The sequence below is a fragment of the Lampetra fluviatilis genome, chromosome 21 (genome assembly GCF_964198595.1).
Source record: "Lampetra fluviatilis chromosome 21, kcLamFluv1.1, whole genome shotgun sequence".
Lineage (NCBI taxonomy): Eukaryota > Metazoa > Chordata > Hyperoartia > Petromyzontiformes > Petromyzontidae > Lampetra > Lampetra fluviatilis.
This window is the reverse complement of record NC_136295.1, coordinates 9618439-9633937: the sequence shown is the minus strand read 5'-3', so window position 1 is coordinate 9633937 and position 15499 is coordinate 9618439. Positions and strand designations below refer to the sequence as shown.

General features: G+C 49.6%; 1 protein-coding gene across 1 annotated transcript in view; it reads right to left on the bottom strand.

Annotated features, from left to right (window-relative positions):
* LOC144938213 (titin-like) overlaps positions 1-15499 on the bottom strand; it is a 335325-nt gene that overhangs the window by 106202 nt on the left and 213624 nt on the right. Inside the window, 22 exon segments of the mRNA XM_078866029.1 lie at positions 258-542; positions 1108-1201; positions 1203-1405; positions 2076-2375; positions 2807-3109; positions 3302-3685; positions 4509-4811; positions 5265-5564; positions 6042-6320; positions 6645-6950; positions 7596-7792; positions 8071-8176; positions 8292-8591; positions 9040-9339; positions 9607-9722; positions 10607-10793; positions 11270-11566; positions 12116-12403; positions 12958-13079; positions 13673-13853; positions 14446-14593; positions 14997-15148. Coding sequence (XP_078722155.1) covers positions 258-542; positions 1108-1201; positions 1203-1405; positions 2076-2375; positions 2807-3109; positions 3302-3685; positions 4509-4811; positions 5265-5564; positions 6042-6320; positions 6645-6950; positions 7596-7792; positions 8071-8176; positions 8292-8591; positions 9040-9339; positions 9607-9722; positions 10607-10793; positions 11270-11566; positions 12116-12403; positions 12958-13079; positions 13673-13853; positions 14446-14593; positions 14997-15148 — 5151 coding nt within the window.

The following is a 15499-nucleotide window of genomic DNA, read 5'->3' as shown; positions in this document are numbered from 1 at the left end:
TTCAGCGGTGCCAATGTGCCCCTGAAAAATGTACGGTCCCATTTGCACAGCTCTCCAAATTACGTGTTTTTTTCGGTTGTTCTACACGACAGCTCGGCGTAACGTCTGACATTTCGCTCCAAGTACGTGGCGCTCAACAACGCACGCCGCAACCCGAAGGCTGTGCCGTACAGCTGCCAATAACCCACACAGTAGCGTCGCGTTTGCATCCTCATTACGGACGCTAAAATTCAACAAACGCCGGGGGACCAACTCACCCATGACGTCCACGCGCGTCCATGCCGACTTGCTTCCGCTGCTGTTGGTGACAGAGACGCCGTACTTTCCGTGGTCGCTGCGCACGCAGTTCTTGATGAACACCTCGGTGTCGTGGCCCACGGTGGTGATGACGACGCGCTCCTTGTCGTAGTCGCCGTCGTCCTTCGTCCACTTGATCTCGGGGAAGGGGCGGCCGTGGACAACGGCGGGGAGGCGCAGGGCCTTGCCGGCTTGGACCTGGACTCCGTTCTTCACCGAGATGTCCAGCTCCACCTCCGGCGGCTCTGCAGGACGACACGTAAAAACAATCGTACGCGGTGCCCACCAGTGTTCACTCGGCCGTCATTTGAAAAAAAATATATATATAATTGTATTATTTGTGGAATTTTATTCAAGCCGAAGCCCTGTGGATTTAATTTGGTCAATCTCTGATCGACTAAATGAGTCAAACATTTATATGAAGGGCACAAAGTTTCCTCACCCGCTATTATTAGGTCTGTCAAAAATTTAACTGAGTAAATATTGCATAGACTGTACATACATATAGCCAATTACCATTTTTGATCATCTTCTGGACACCGCTGATTTAGTAACAATGTTACTGATTTAGTAACAATGTTCCTAAATCATCTTGGTTCGTGTCTCCATCCGGACAAGTTAATATCGTCTCCCCACCGTCAGTCAGGTCTTCGGTGGGCAGTGGTCATCACATTAGCGCTCTATGATTTTCGTCCACCCGTACAACAAGAACAATCATGATCGTTGACAAGAACCACGGCGGTCAGCAGATGCCTGGCTCACAGTGCCCCTAATGACCCCCCCCCCCCACCCCCTCCACGACTGCCGTACCTTTCTTCTCCAGCACGGTCACGGTGTCGGTCTGTCCCGGGGCGCCTTCCCCGGCGACGTTGACGGCGATCACGCGCAGGCGGTAGTCGGCCCCCCTCTCGCACGCCCTCCACCGTGAACTTGCGCGGCTTCACCAGCTGGTCGCTGCAGCGAGACCAGTCGCTCGTGCCGGCCAGCTGCTTGTCCACGTGGTAGCCGATGATGTCACCGCCGCCGGTGTATATGGGCGCCTCCCACACCACGTCGATGGTGGACGCGGTCGTGTCGACGATCCTCGGGGTCGGTGGACCGGGCGGCACTGGTTTGCGATGAGAGGACAGAGAGAAAGAGTCGTTAAACGCTTGACCATGTTTCCGGATCAGTGTTTCTCGTTACGAGTGAAACGATGAGATTTGCTGGGTGATTAGAAATGGGTAGAACATTTAAAAGCACTGTGTGTGTGTCAATGATCTCACAACATGCTGCGTAATGAGCAGTTATGAATACAAATGCCAACACCATGTAATTGTATTCAATAGCTGACGTTATGATCCATATTAGGGTAACATTCGAAGTCAATTAAAATTGGTTATTGTGCTGAAGGGAGATTTTCCTATCAGTGCTTAAAAGTGTAAAATAAAAAACCTGTCTACTATACTGCATTAATCGGTTAAAATCGATGTTGATGCTCACGACACACACACATCCATCGAATATGTGTGAGAATCACTTATTTACAGCCTATACAATTTACGTAAAAATAATACACTCCTGTTAAGTCATGAGTAAAGTCAACAGGTAAAACTATACAGATTTGGGAAAATAAATCAGAACTACTTTGCTTCAAAATAACACCACGTTTACCAAATCTTGAACCATAACCCCAAAGAACAGCGACAATTTGTCAAAACTGCGAGGGAGGGCGAACTGTCGTGTTGCATGCTGACCGTACGGGCAAAGAAAGGACGGAAACGTTGCAGACTACTCACAGACGGGGTCTTGCGTGGTGACGGGGTCGGAAGGCGGGCTGAACTTGCCGGGGCCTGCCAAGTTTTCGGCGCACACGCGGAAGATGTAGGTGAGGCCCTCCATGAGGCCCTCGACGCGGACGTTCAGGGCGCTGAGCATGCTGCGGTTGACGCGCGACCAGTGAGACCCCTGGATCTCGCGCCTCTCCACCCAGTAGCCGAGGATCGGGCTGCCGTTGTCCTTGGGCTCGTTCCACGACACGTGCATGCTCGTGCTCATCACATCCTTCACCTCCGGCTTGTTGGGCGGGTCCGGCGGATCTGAGGGCAATGGAATCGGGGGTTATAGTTTTCTCATTCAGTAGCGAAGCTCTCTGTCTGCTGTGGCCACCCGGTTTTATTTTTACAAGGTGCTGTTAACCGTCGATTATCCGTTGGACGGATTGCCATCCAGGTGGCAGATCAAGAGTGCTCGCGAATAAATCAATGAATGAGATATCTTCACACGCACTGGTTTCATTATTAGCTACTGCTCAGATGTCGAGCCTGCAGATCCACTCAATGTGGTGTTTCCATTTGCACAGCTGGGCGGACAGAGCAGATTTTAGAACCTTGCCCAATTGTTTCAACTTCCGCGCCGGGAGTTCGAATTGAGTCGGCTACCTCTGGATCGCAAGTCCAGCGCGCTAACCACTTCACCACGGCAGCATCCCGATAACACAAATATCGTTATTTATTGTTTTGCCACTCACCGAAAGGATTCTTAGCGGTGGCTGGCTGGGACTTGCATGAGGGTCCGCATCCGTACTTGTTTTCAGCGGACACGCGGAACAGGTACTCCTTGCCCTCAATGAGCTTGGTGACCTGGAACTTGCAGTGGCGTAGGGTGGTCGTGATGGTGATCCAGTCGCTGTCTGGACGAGTGTTGTCCTTCTTCTCGAGGATGTAGTTGAGGATCTCGCTGCCTCCGTTGTCCTCCGGAGGGCCCCATGACACACGCATCGAGTCCTTCCGTATTTCTTCAAACGTGAAGTTGACCGGTGCACTGGGAACATCTGTTGAGTAAAAAAACAACCAAACACACGTAAATATAATTTCTTTCATGATAGATGTTTGAGTGTAAATGTAATGCTCGTTTTAGATTTCATAGACTACGTAAGAAAATGAAAAAAATAACACACGATCATCGTTGTCAACATTATAACTGCTTTGTGATCATTACGGAGCGCGATCAGGGACCACCTTACCCAGGACGTTGACTTCGCAGGAGGCCTGCGCAGTCCCGTGCTCGTTCTCCACCTTGATGGTGAAGAGCCCGTGGTCGGTGCGGACAGAGTCCCTGATGGATATGATGGAGGCGTCATTCTTGCTGTTGTCCATGTTCAACCGCTCGATGAGCAGGAGAGTGAAGGGCTCCTCCGGCACCTCCTCCTCCTTATCCTTCTTGCGGCGCACCACAGCCTTGGAATCGCGCCGGCGAATCTCCGCCGGGCGGATGGTCTCGGCGTTCCGTGACCACACCACCGTGGGCTGCGGCGAGCCGGAGATGAAGGCCTCCAGCATGATCTCGCTTCCTCGCTTCACGGTTAGGCCGTTCTGCAGGCTGGCTGCCAGATGCACTTTGGGAACGACTGTGGGCACAATTTGAACAGAAGGCGGATTGAAAGGAGAACGTTTTGACACGGTGAATTTATGCAAACACGTGTGTTTTTCGGTCTCTCGGCGATTCCGACCGTGCGTTTCTCCACGCTTCTTTGCAATTTTCGGTCAAAACAAAAGTGAGCGGGCTTCGGCGGGACACTCCCTCTAAGAGGGATGATCCGGGATGGTCAAGAATAATGTCGGAGTGGTAGCAAAGAAATGGAATGAGTTACAGGAATTAGAGCGATGAAATTAACATGAGCGGTGTCTGTAAGAAACCTGCAGTGAAAGAGGCATGAGACTTGTAACTCGTGTGCAGTATTTTTGCCACTCAATGGCAGCGGTATCATGTGACTGAATATGGTGGCATCCTTGGACAATTACAGATCAGAATTGGATTGAACTGTTATACATTCTTTTACCATTTATGGTGCGAAGACGAGTGGAATGTATAATAATATATCAATATGGTGAAACCTGCATGGATGATGCCAACGTTGAGTGCAACAGCTGCAATCAGGATGTGAACGTATTTGTGATGAGGCAAGATGATTCAATTCCAGCCATGTTGAATGGTTGAAACGTTCGTGACAATGTTATCACCGTTATCCTGAAGCGCAGCCTTTTAAATTAACTTATACACGTGAAATACAACGTGTTTTTATTTGTTTTAACACAGCTGGTATATCCTGAGTGCAAAAACAATCAAAAGACATCCTCAACGCACCACTGTCAAGGCCATTTCAGTTGACTGTGCATTTTCCAGAACCGCTGTGGAATGAACAGACGGACGGATAGCTTCTGACCACTCACCGATTGGGTCGACTGCCTTGACCGACAGGGTTGGCTTCGACGGGTCACTGATGCCGGCCGCGTTCTCTGCGCGGACGCGGTACTGGTAGGGCGTGCCCTCGGTCAGACCCTTGACCGTGTAGCACTGGACGGGCACGAGGAATTCGTTGACCTTCTCCCAGCGTTCGCCGTCCTTGGCCAGCTTCTCGATGATGTAGCCCATGATCTTGCTGCCGCCATCGTAGAGGGGCGGCTTCCACGTGAGTGTGATGGTAGAGGAAGTTGGATCGTAGTATTCCACGTCCACTGGTGGGTCGGGGCGTTCTGCGGTGGTACAGGAGTGTTTCATCGTAAATTTATTGCTTCGGTGAGACCTCCACCATCTGACCACCCCCCATCATCCGGCTTATAATTCAAATGATTTTTAAATGTGTCCCTTAAATCTAATATTATTTAACGACATACATTTTTTTTTGCCATTAATACAGATTGAAAGGTAAGAACACCAAATTTATATTTTTTTACAGCAGCACGTTGGAAAGTAACGCGCTCATATAATAATGTTACAGCAGCGTACATCAGAAAGGTAGTGCACAACCATTTCATAATGTTTACAGGAGCGCAGATGTGAAGGTAGCGCACCCCTTTTCTTAACTCCACGGGAGCACATTTCATTGAAGACAAAACATATGAGGACTGCTCAGAGATGAACCATCAATACCCCCACCACTTAGCGACGCCTAATTCCATAACCGGGCCCTGCTGCCGGCAGCGTACCTTTTGGATCTTCAGCGAGAATGGGGTTGCGCAGCTCCACGTTCTCGCCACCGCCAATCTTGTTGACGGCGCGCACGCGGAAGTAGTACTCAGAGTTGGGGATGAGGTCCTTGACGGCCCAGCTGAGCTTGTTCTCGCCGGACATGACGGGGATGTAGGTCCTGCGTCCGGCCTCGCGCCGCTCCAACACGTAGTGCAGCAGGGGGCTGCCTCCGTCATCGTCCGGAGGGTCCCAGGAGATCTTGCACGTGCTCTTGGTGACCTCGCTCGCCTTGAGCTCCTTGCACGGTCCCGGCAAGCCTGGTGCGGCAAAAAAAAAGTGTTATGATCTTCACATTTAGAATTAAATAAGTGAAATTAAAATATCGTGATAATAATTAACTAATTTTAAAAATTTCACATTTACTAAGCAAAGTTTTTTGGAAGGTCAGACTTTGGATTGCTTGGCATTATTTTTGTTACGAGTGTTTAACGATAATGTTGTCTCAATTCTTTCTCTGGCCTACATAATTCTACCCGTAATTACCTTCCCTAGAAAACAACCAAAGTATGAAAGACCCTCTGTGACCTCTCCAAATGGGCACGTTTTCCAGAATGTCAGTGTCTCTAGGTTTTTCAAATTGAATTGCTATCGTATTTCTCTGTGCGGTAGAAACTACAAGGCCCAGAGAAAACCCATACAAATGAAACACCAGACAGGTTAGAAACATTTCAATAACACCTGCTAGAAAAGTAAAAGCCTCCATGCAAAACCAATTACTGGGGGACTTAGCGTACCGATGACTTTGATGTTGATGGTGCCAGTGGTTGAGCCATTCTTGTTTTCCAAGGTGATGGTGAAGTTCCCAGCGTCCGTGCGAGCTGTGTTTGTGATCTCCAGCAGAGCGCTGGTGATGTCGCTGCTCATGCTGATGCGCTCGGCCTTCAAGAACTCCTTGCCATTCTTGTGCCAAGACACGGTCGGCTTGGGCACGGCGATGAATGGGATTTTGAGGGACAGCTTCTCTCCTTCCACAACCACGAGGTCATGGGTCTCAATTTCCAGTGTGGGTTTGCCTGTACAAAACAAACACGTCGACAGTTTAGGTTCAAGGAGAGAAAATAATTGATTCATAACTCTCCGATGTCTTTTCTGGTTACACCGCGGGCTTGTTTTGCATATGACGTCCAAAATTTCGCTTCGTGTGCTGGGAGCGAAACGTCGGACATCACGCTCAACAGTGTGCGGTAAAAACCCAGAAACACGTCTGAGAGCTATGCAACGTAACTTGCCAGAGCATATCTAGTAAAATCAAACAACAAGTTAAACAGCAATCTCCGACCGTGCATTTTTCACAACGGTGCTAAAGCACACCGCGTTTCTCCGCAGACAGTACTCACAGTCAGGATCCTTGGCAAAGACATTTTCGGAAATCTCCGACGGATCGCCGACTCCGATCTTGTTGAAGGCGCGTACGCGGAACACGTACTCCTTGTCCGGCACGAAGCTGTCGTCCAGCTTGAACTTGGTCTCCTTGACCGGGCGGGAGTTGACCCTCATCCACTTCTCGGTGCCGACCTCGCACATCTCCACGTGGTAGCCGCCGATGGGGGTGCCGCCGTCTTTCTCCGGTGGCTTCCAAGAGATGCTCATGTGCTTGCGGCTCGCGTCCGTCACGTGGAGGTCCACAGGAGCAGACGGCGGCGCTGCGGAGACGAGAGGCCGCTTTGTTTACGAGAGAAGCAGTGTGGTAGTAATTGCGATAGAACTAATATTTGAGAGAACGAAAGCATCGACAATTCGGATTTATTTTGTTCACGACGATAGGTCACCTAGACATTCGCTTGAGATGGGTCATCTCACTTGCAAGGGTGTCCAGCGTGACGATGAAAATAATGATGATGATAAGGATGATGATTATGATAATTATGGCAAAAGAGCCTATGCATGTGGCGTGAATGGTATGGTGTGCTTAAATGTTCAGCCTAGTAATGGGGAGCGGTAGCGTAGCTGTTAGCGCACTATGCTACGAACCCGGCGACCCGAGTTTGATTCCCGCTCACGACCAATAACAGTGGCGAATATTTGAACCGGTCCTGGGCCTCCCCGAGGTCGACTCAGCCTCAAATGAGTGCCTGGTGCAGTGTGTAGTAAACATCACCACTGGGGAGACAAATGTGGCCAGGCATGGTGCTGGCCACCCACCCCCTCGCGTACTGTTCCAGACTTCATAGGTGCTCACAAACAGCATTTTCCCCACAGTCTGTTAAGGCTATATGGGGGATCTTTGCCTTTGTGTATCCCCGTGCGTGCGTGTGCGTGCGTGCTCTTGTCGGCAGAGCGGGGCTTACACAGCGCATCCTCGACGACGAGCAGGTCGGTGGGCTCGCTGGCATGGCCGCAGCCAGCCTCGTTCTCCGCCCGCACCTGGAACTGAACCTCGGTGCCCTCGATGACGTCCGTAACGCGGAACGTGCACTCGGGACCGGCCGTCTTGCCGGCCTTGACCCAGCGCGTTCCCAGCTTCTCCTTCTTCTCAATCACGTACCTGTCAGGAGGACATCGCACAAGGTCGCCACCGTTAGAGTGAGCTCACGCACTCTACGTTAGTTTAAGAGAGCTTCTTCTTGGTTCTTTCGGTAAAGTCACGTAGAAGAGGAATAATAAAATAATACAAATAAAACATAATAAAATGGCATGAGCAGGCAACTGACGTGTACGCCAACACAAACTTTAGAAGCCCTTCCATCAGCAGTGGCATGAGCAGGCAATTGCAGGGCCACACATTTATCCGTTACGTTAGGTTAGACTTGAGAGAAAACTCACCTAAGGATGGGTCTGCCACCATCATTCTTCGGCTCTTCCCATTTCAGACCAACGTGCCTCTTGGTCACGTCTGTGACTGCGAGGGCATATGGTGCTCCAGGGGTAGCTGCAACAAGCGTACACATGAAAGAGTTATTCGTTAACACGTACATATATAAAACAAAACAACAACAAAAACTTTCGCTCGTACCGTGCGTTGTAAAGTATGGCTACACGCTTACTGAAACGGTCCTTGGCCAGCACAGAATCTTCGATCTCAACGTAGTCGCTCTGCCCCACGGCGTTCTCCGCAGCCACTCGGAAGAGGTACAGGGCCCCCTCGGACAACGGCGTCACCGTGTGCTTGGTGTCCTTGACGGTGGTGTCCACCGTCTGCCAAGCCTTGCGTTTGACGTCGCGCTTCTCGACGATGTAGTTGGTGATCGGCGAGCCTCCGTCCTTCTCGGGCTCTGTCCACTTGAGGTCGGCCGAGTTGCGTGAAATGTTCACCACTTCCAGCCAGCGCGGCGGAGACGGGGGGCCTGTAAGTGTGGGGAGCAGGCACGGACACACGCACGCGTGTCACTTACCGAATTGCTGCGATGGAAAATGTTACAAACTTTGTCTTTAATGCTGTTGATTCTCTCTTCAGCACACCGGTGGGCTAAAGAAGTCAATTAATTTGTCCTTTGAAAACGTGACACATTTTTTACTGTTTGGCCGTGTCGGGTGGTGGAGGGTTACGACGCATTTATAAATAACGCGATCTGACCCAAAAACCTATATTATGGAAACTTTGTCTTGCGAGTTACAGCAGAAGCACAAAAATAGATAACAATCGTACCTTTGGCAAAATAATGATCTACATTTTCACGTACGGTACGCAGCTCAGTACACGCTCGCCAGCGGCGTGAGCTCGCTGGCGAGCTTCACCGGGGCGATCAGACGGCGACGGAGAAAGAGAAAGCGGCGCGCCCGTGATCGACTCACTGAGTCTCTCCTTGCAGATGATGAAGTCGCTGGGCTCTCCGGGGTCGCTCTCGCCGACCCTGTTGACGGCGCGGATTCGGAAGGCGTAGTCCTGCTGGGGCATCAGGCCCTTGACAAGGTGCTCCGTCATGGGAACCCCCTCGGCGACGCGCACCCAGTCGTTGCTGCCGCCCTTCTGCATCTCGATGATGTACGACTCGATCTTGGCTCCGCCGTCATGCTCGGGCTTGGTCCACTGGAGGAACATGGCGTCCTTGTAGACGTCCTTGATCACCGGCTTGCCCGGTGGCCAAGGTGGGTCTGTGGAACGACGGAAAAAAATAAAAATCGATGAAACTATTATTAAGCGTCGCGTGAGAACGAGGGCTGCTTGTTGTGGAAAATTACAAAAAAAAACTGACTAGTTAAAATTCATGATTAAAATAGATTTCCAAAGAAAACGAGAAAACGCTAGACTAATGCGAAAAAATGTGGAAATCGCACGTCCGATATATTTCATTACAAACCGGTCTTGAAAAACTATAACATGGGTTCGTTTTTTGTTGTTGAGAAACGTGTTATATTCACCAATGGGATCTTTGACGAGAATTGCGTCCGTTGGATTGCTCGGCTTTCCGGGTCCAGCCAAGTTTTCAGCCAACACTCGGAACTCATACTTGTTCTTGGTGATCAGGCCTTTGACCCTAGAGTGAAAAAAAACACAGCAAATACAAGACATTTTATTAATTAATTCTCTACTTGGTGAGACCGATTTATAAAGGCCTATTTCCTGCCTAACAGCTCCCCTTGTTAAATCAGCTTCAGCATGATACCTTCCCCCCAATTCCAATTCACCTCCTTACTCTCTACCTTTTTGAATATATTTCTGCACTCCCCCGATTATACTTGTTTTACTATCCCCCCACGCGCATCACCTGGTCTAACTGCCTGACCCTTAAAAGATCACCGCTCCCTGCTGCTCCCGGCTTCCTCCCATCGTCTTTCTCAGAGGTCGTTGACGCTGATTGCCAACTGCTGCGGAATCGTTCAAATCTCACCAAACCTCCATCGCCCCATGGACTCCATCATTGCCGGGCCTCAAAAGCCACGGTGCTTCCTCCTGATATCCATTGCTCCTACGCCTCCGTTGCCTCGGCATCCTCCAGGCTCTATCACCATGTCTTCTGTCTTTGCCACCTTATTTCACCTTTATCCATTGTTTTAATCCCCCACTGCTTCGTCACCACATGGGTCGTGGGGATTATTTCACCGTACTCTACCGTGCTGCTCAGTGAGAGTCGTTAGAGTTGGGCAGCATCGATGTTGAGCCATAGTACTTTGCCCTCTGATTTGCTGAACTGTCCTCTACTGACAATGTAATCCTGCAGCAAGTAATGACGCCTGTTTTTACGTGTGGCGTTCGCCCTTACAATCACTATCCAGGTTCAAACTTGCTTAGCTTCCGAGATCTAAAGATATCGGACAGACTCCAGGTGATCTGGTTCAAAGCTGCATGGCTTCGCGCTCATACTAAACGCAATTTCACCGCGGTCGAACAAGCGCACGAAAAGGCGTGAGCAACACGTACTTGAAGACGGTGTCTTTGATGGGAATCTTGTTGCACTTGACCCATTTGCCAGTCTCGGGATCCTTCCTCTCCACCCAGTAGCCCGTGATGGGGCTGCCGCCGTCGTCATCCGGCTCGTACCAGGTGAGTGACACCGAGTCCTTGGTGACCTCTGTTGGCATGAGTCTGGTCGGCGCGCCAGGTGGCTCTAATGGAGGGGGGGCGAGCGTCAAGAGCGCGGCAATCAACGAAACAGCGCAACGACAGGGCAAAGCGTTTGGAAACCAAAATTTGCATCTTCGAGAGCAATTTTGTTGTAAATTATAGAAAAATATCCAAAAAATTCTTCACGGTGAAACATCAAAAGTTACAATTACAACTAACTTTCCATAAAAAAAAAAATGCACCACAGTTTCACGTAAAAATTTTGCTGTGCCACCAATGATGACGCTGATGCACAGCGCAAACGCGGTCACCAATCTCCAAGCCACGGACCGCACAGTAACGCCGCCAGCCACTTCAATGCTTCACCGGCAGCGTTTCAGATATTTCGCCAGGCTGCTCCTGAAGAGCCGACCCACTGGCTCGCTCGCCAACCTCGACACGGACGCATTGAACGTTGGCCGATCAACTCCGTACCATACGAACAAAAAGAAAAGAGAGAAAGTGGAAGGTTGAACTCACCGAAGGAGTACCTTGCGATGATCGGCGTGTGCTCAGCGGGCTCGCCGACGCCGTACATGTTCTCGGCGCTCACCCTGAACAGGTATTCCTTGTGCGCCGTGAGGTTGAGGGCTTGGTACTGCGTATCCTTGACGGTGGACGACAACTTGTGCCACACTTCGCTGTCCGTGGCCTTGCGCTCCACCACGTAGTTGGTGACGGGAGAGCCGCCGTCGTCTCGGGGAGGGTTCCAGGTGAGCAGGCACGACTCGTTCGTGATGTTGGTGATGTCGAAGGCGGCCGGAGGACCTGGCTTGTCTGTTTGACGCGGGACAGAATTTGTAAGAGGTGAAGATAGCGTTCCAATATTTGCTCTTCTTTTCCCCGGTAGCCTCGAGATATTTCAAAACTGGAAGCCAACAGACTGACAGTGATTTGTTTTTAATTAAAAGCTAGAACACTTGGTTGCACACCGAGTAAATATCTAGTCTACAAACATGCGTACTGTATATCACAAGTAGACATTTAGCACACCGATTGCGGCCTAAGGTAATGGCGCAGCCCAATTGCTCGCTCACTCGCCCCACCGTTGGCGGAGGGGCCTCCACTAGAGGGAGCTCTAGAGAACTCCTCGACAGCATTTTCCAAGCTGGCCCAGGCGTCGAAGAAGAGGTGACAATTACCCACCCTTTATCCACGCCACATGTCACCCACCGATTGACTAACCGTGGTGTACTCAATGTAAACTGTTGGAGAAAAAGAGGCTGGGTGGTTTATGAAAAGGGTGCCTTGAAAGAAATTAAGTTTTGTTTGACCGATCGATAAATCTGCTCGTTAATCAAAATACAGTTTTTACTTTTTACTTACCGAGAATGATGACCTCTACTGTGGCGGTGGCCCTGCCGCTCGTGTTGGTGGCCTCGATGATGTAGGTGCCGGTGTCCGTGCGCTTGGTGTCAGCCAAGGTGACGATGGACGAGCCCGGCTTGCCCTTGATGGTCGTGCGGTCGTCAATCTTGAGGATGTGGTCTCCGCGCGTCCAAGTCACCCGCGGCTCCGGTTTGCCGATGATCACAGCCGGGAGCTCGATCTTGGTGCCGGCCTTCACTGTGATGCCGGCCAGGAGCTTCACGTCCAGCTCGATGTGAGGCCCCTCTGTTGATCGAGGCAAATTAATTGATCGAACGGTTATATGTCGTGCGTAAATCTGTAGCGGAGGTGATGAAGATGGTCGCAGTTGTGTCCCATCGTCGCTGTCCGATATGAGGTAATGCAGTCTCGTGAAAGGTGATCAAGCCTTGGCACAACAACGTAAGTTAAAGTTAATTAAAGATGTGTTGGAGAGCAAAGCCACAACATTTACAATATGAATACGACGTTTTGCCAGTAAATGCAAAAATCTAACTGTCGCCTGATGAAGCTAGTTGTAAATACTGGGAAAACGTCATACTCAGATTGTAAATGTTGTGGCGTTGCTCTCCAACACACCGGTTAGTGCTGTACAAGTAACGAATTGGCACGTTCTGTTTACGTGACAAACCTTACTAATTGGCTGTGTCGGATGGTGGCGGGTTTAACGACATATTTATATATTTACGCGATCTAACCCGAACAAAACCTGTATTATGGATGATATTGGTTGTGAAAGCCTACGTGTTAAACGTAAAAAAATTACTGTACAAGTAAGATTTGATTTTAGATGCACATACCTTTCGGGTCAATAGCCAAGATTTCATCGGTGGGCCTGGAAGGCCTGCTGAGACCCATCTTGTTCATTGCCTTCACACGGTAGGCGTACCAGTCTCCCTCATTGTTATCTTCAATCAGGAACCTGCAAAAGGACATCGGTCAATAAACAGACGAGCCCTAATGGCGCAATTTCGCGCGAACGCGTACGCTTACGGTTAGCGGTCATAATTCGCGATGTTGCTCCGGTGATTGTTGCGAGATTGAATGGAAATTGCGAAACAGATGTTGTATGTCCGTGCACTGTAGTCTTATTCTGAACAAAATGTACTCTGTTGTTAAATATGTAAATTGCCATGCAGCAATTTTCTTTCTATTTGTGTACTGTCATCACTCAATCTACTTTTTGGGGGGTTTTAATACTCAGGATGATCCGTATTTAGTCACACCACTCATGCATTATGAACCTCTTATTATGTTCTCAACAGGTGATGAAATATTGTGGAAGCTATGGCTCCATACTCTACAGACGAGAGTCTTAAAATATTTAATGAGTATAAGGGATTGGTGGCAGACATGTGGAGGCTCTCGAATAAAACATTAGCGGGGTACCTATACATGAATCACCCTATACTTATATAAGTCTATTACACCCTTTATTCATTTAATAATTCATTCATTGCTCTTCATCAATCAGGCTGTTTTACTCCTCGGTGGAACACCGGCGTTCGTTCTCACTTCGTCTCCATGGTGGGGTCGCGGGTGCACGCCTCCCATTTGTCTTGGCCACGCTTGCACTTCTCCACGACGTAGCCCTTGACGCGAGACCCTCCGTCGTACTTGGGCGGCTCCCATGACAGGAAGATGCTCCTGCTCGTGGGGTCGCGCCACTTCAAGTTCTCCGGCGGGTCGGGCACAGCTGAGGGTAGCAGCGAGGGAAAGGAAGTGGTACAACGTTTTTGAAATTTTCCCGATTCGGCAAAATACGGCAACGGACACGTGCGTAGTACTTATGCACGTAGTTATACTTCATATCATTTTACAGCCCCTTGCAAATCCATTGTTGGATGAAGGCTTCCGCATACCTTGTTGGATAAGGGGGTTGTCTGAACACACTTCTCCATGCTGGTTGGTTCAGAGAGGGCCCAGGACCGGCTCAGAAATCACTCGCGGACTGTTGTTAACCGTGGCCGGGAATTGTCTGGTGGCCGGTTGAATAGCGCATGGCACTGAGGTGCCACTGCTCCCACATGCCACTGCATGCTAATAAACTGCCGTATATTCATTGCCAAATCTCTTCGGACACAGCCTGGCAAGGTTAAGCCTATCCAATATATTTTACGCACTCATGGTTTGCTTAATAAAAAACCCGATTGGTAGAATTCTGATCTCAAGCAATGACTTGCTGCACGTCAGCGGCATGCACGCGCAGATGCACGCTGTGCCGCAATTCCTCTTTGAGTCTCGAGAGAATGCAACAAAGTTGCTGAGAACTTCCAGCGGGCACTTACTGACTGGCGCAGACACGTTGACGGGCTCGTCGATGTAGGCCGGTTCGCCGTGTCCGACGCGGTTGATCGCATAGACCCTGAACAGGTATTCTTTGCCTTGCATCAGATCACCCACAGTGAACTCCAGGTCCACGATTCCTTCAATAACCTGAAGAACAAAAAAATATATAAGCATCAGCCCGGAATGCAGGTAAAAGCCTGTGTAGGCACGCATGTTAATGTTATAAGCGTAGATTATTTTTCGTTTGCTATTGAAAACAATTAAAAAACCCTAATGCACTCTACAGTCAATCTATCCACAAATTAAAGGAGTACATTGGCAGTGGCACACAAGCACAATTTTATCTCACCACAGTCATCATTAGGCCATGCATTATGGCTGAAAAAAGTCGGCTGATGATTCGGGGAAATGTTCCCTGTTCTCTTAGAGCAGAGTATCCAATTGCTCCTGCGTACGTATGTATGCACGTTGAACTTCTTTCTCACCGCACGTAGCCAACAGTGCTAACCAGAGGTGCGTACAAAGCACAACAGCGTCCGTCCGTTCGTACCTTGGCCCAAGTCTTGCGGGCGACCTCCCGCTTCTCAACTCCGTAGCCGGTGATTGGGCTGCCACCATCGCTCTCCGGTGTCTCCCACATGAGGTGCACGGTGTTGCGCGTGACCTCTGTCGGCTTGAGATCCCTTGGGACGCTTGGCCGAGCTGGTACAATACAGTGGGAGAGATTGTGATGTGTTCACCGTACATCGCGTAGTGTACATCGCGGCTCATAAATCTCCACGAATGTTCACCGCTTACGCTCACTGCCCACCCAAACACCCCAATCGGTTATCACACATGACTCAGATTAATCTTCATTGAACAACACTATTTCCAACTCCCACCTATAAATAATCATATGAGAGGAATCAGAATATGTAATTTTGATTGGCATAATGGAATTGGCCGTGGGTTGTACATGAACTGACATTTATTAATTTGCATGCGTTGTAAGTACGATACCATTACATTCTAAATATTTAACTATTAGAGACATTCAACTCAACCAAATTT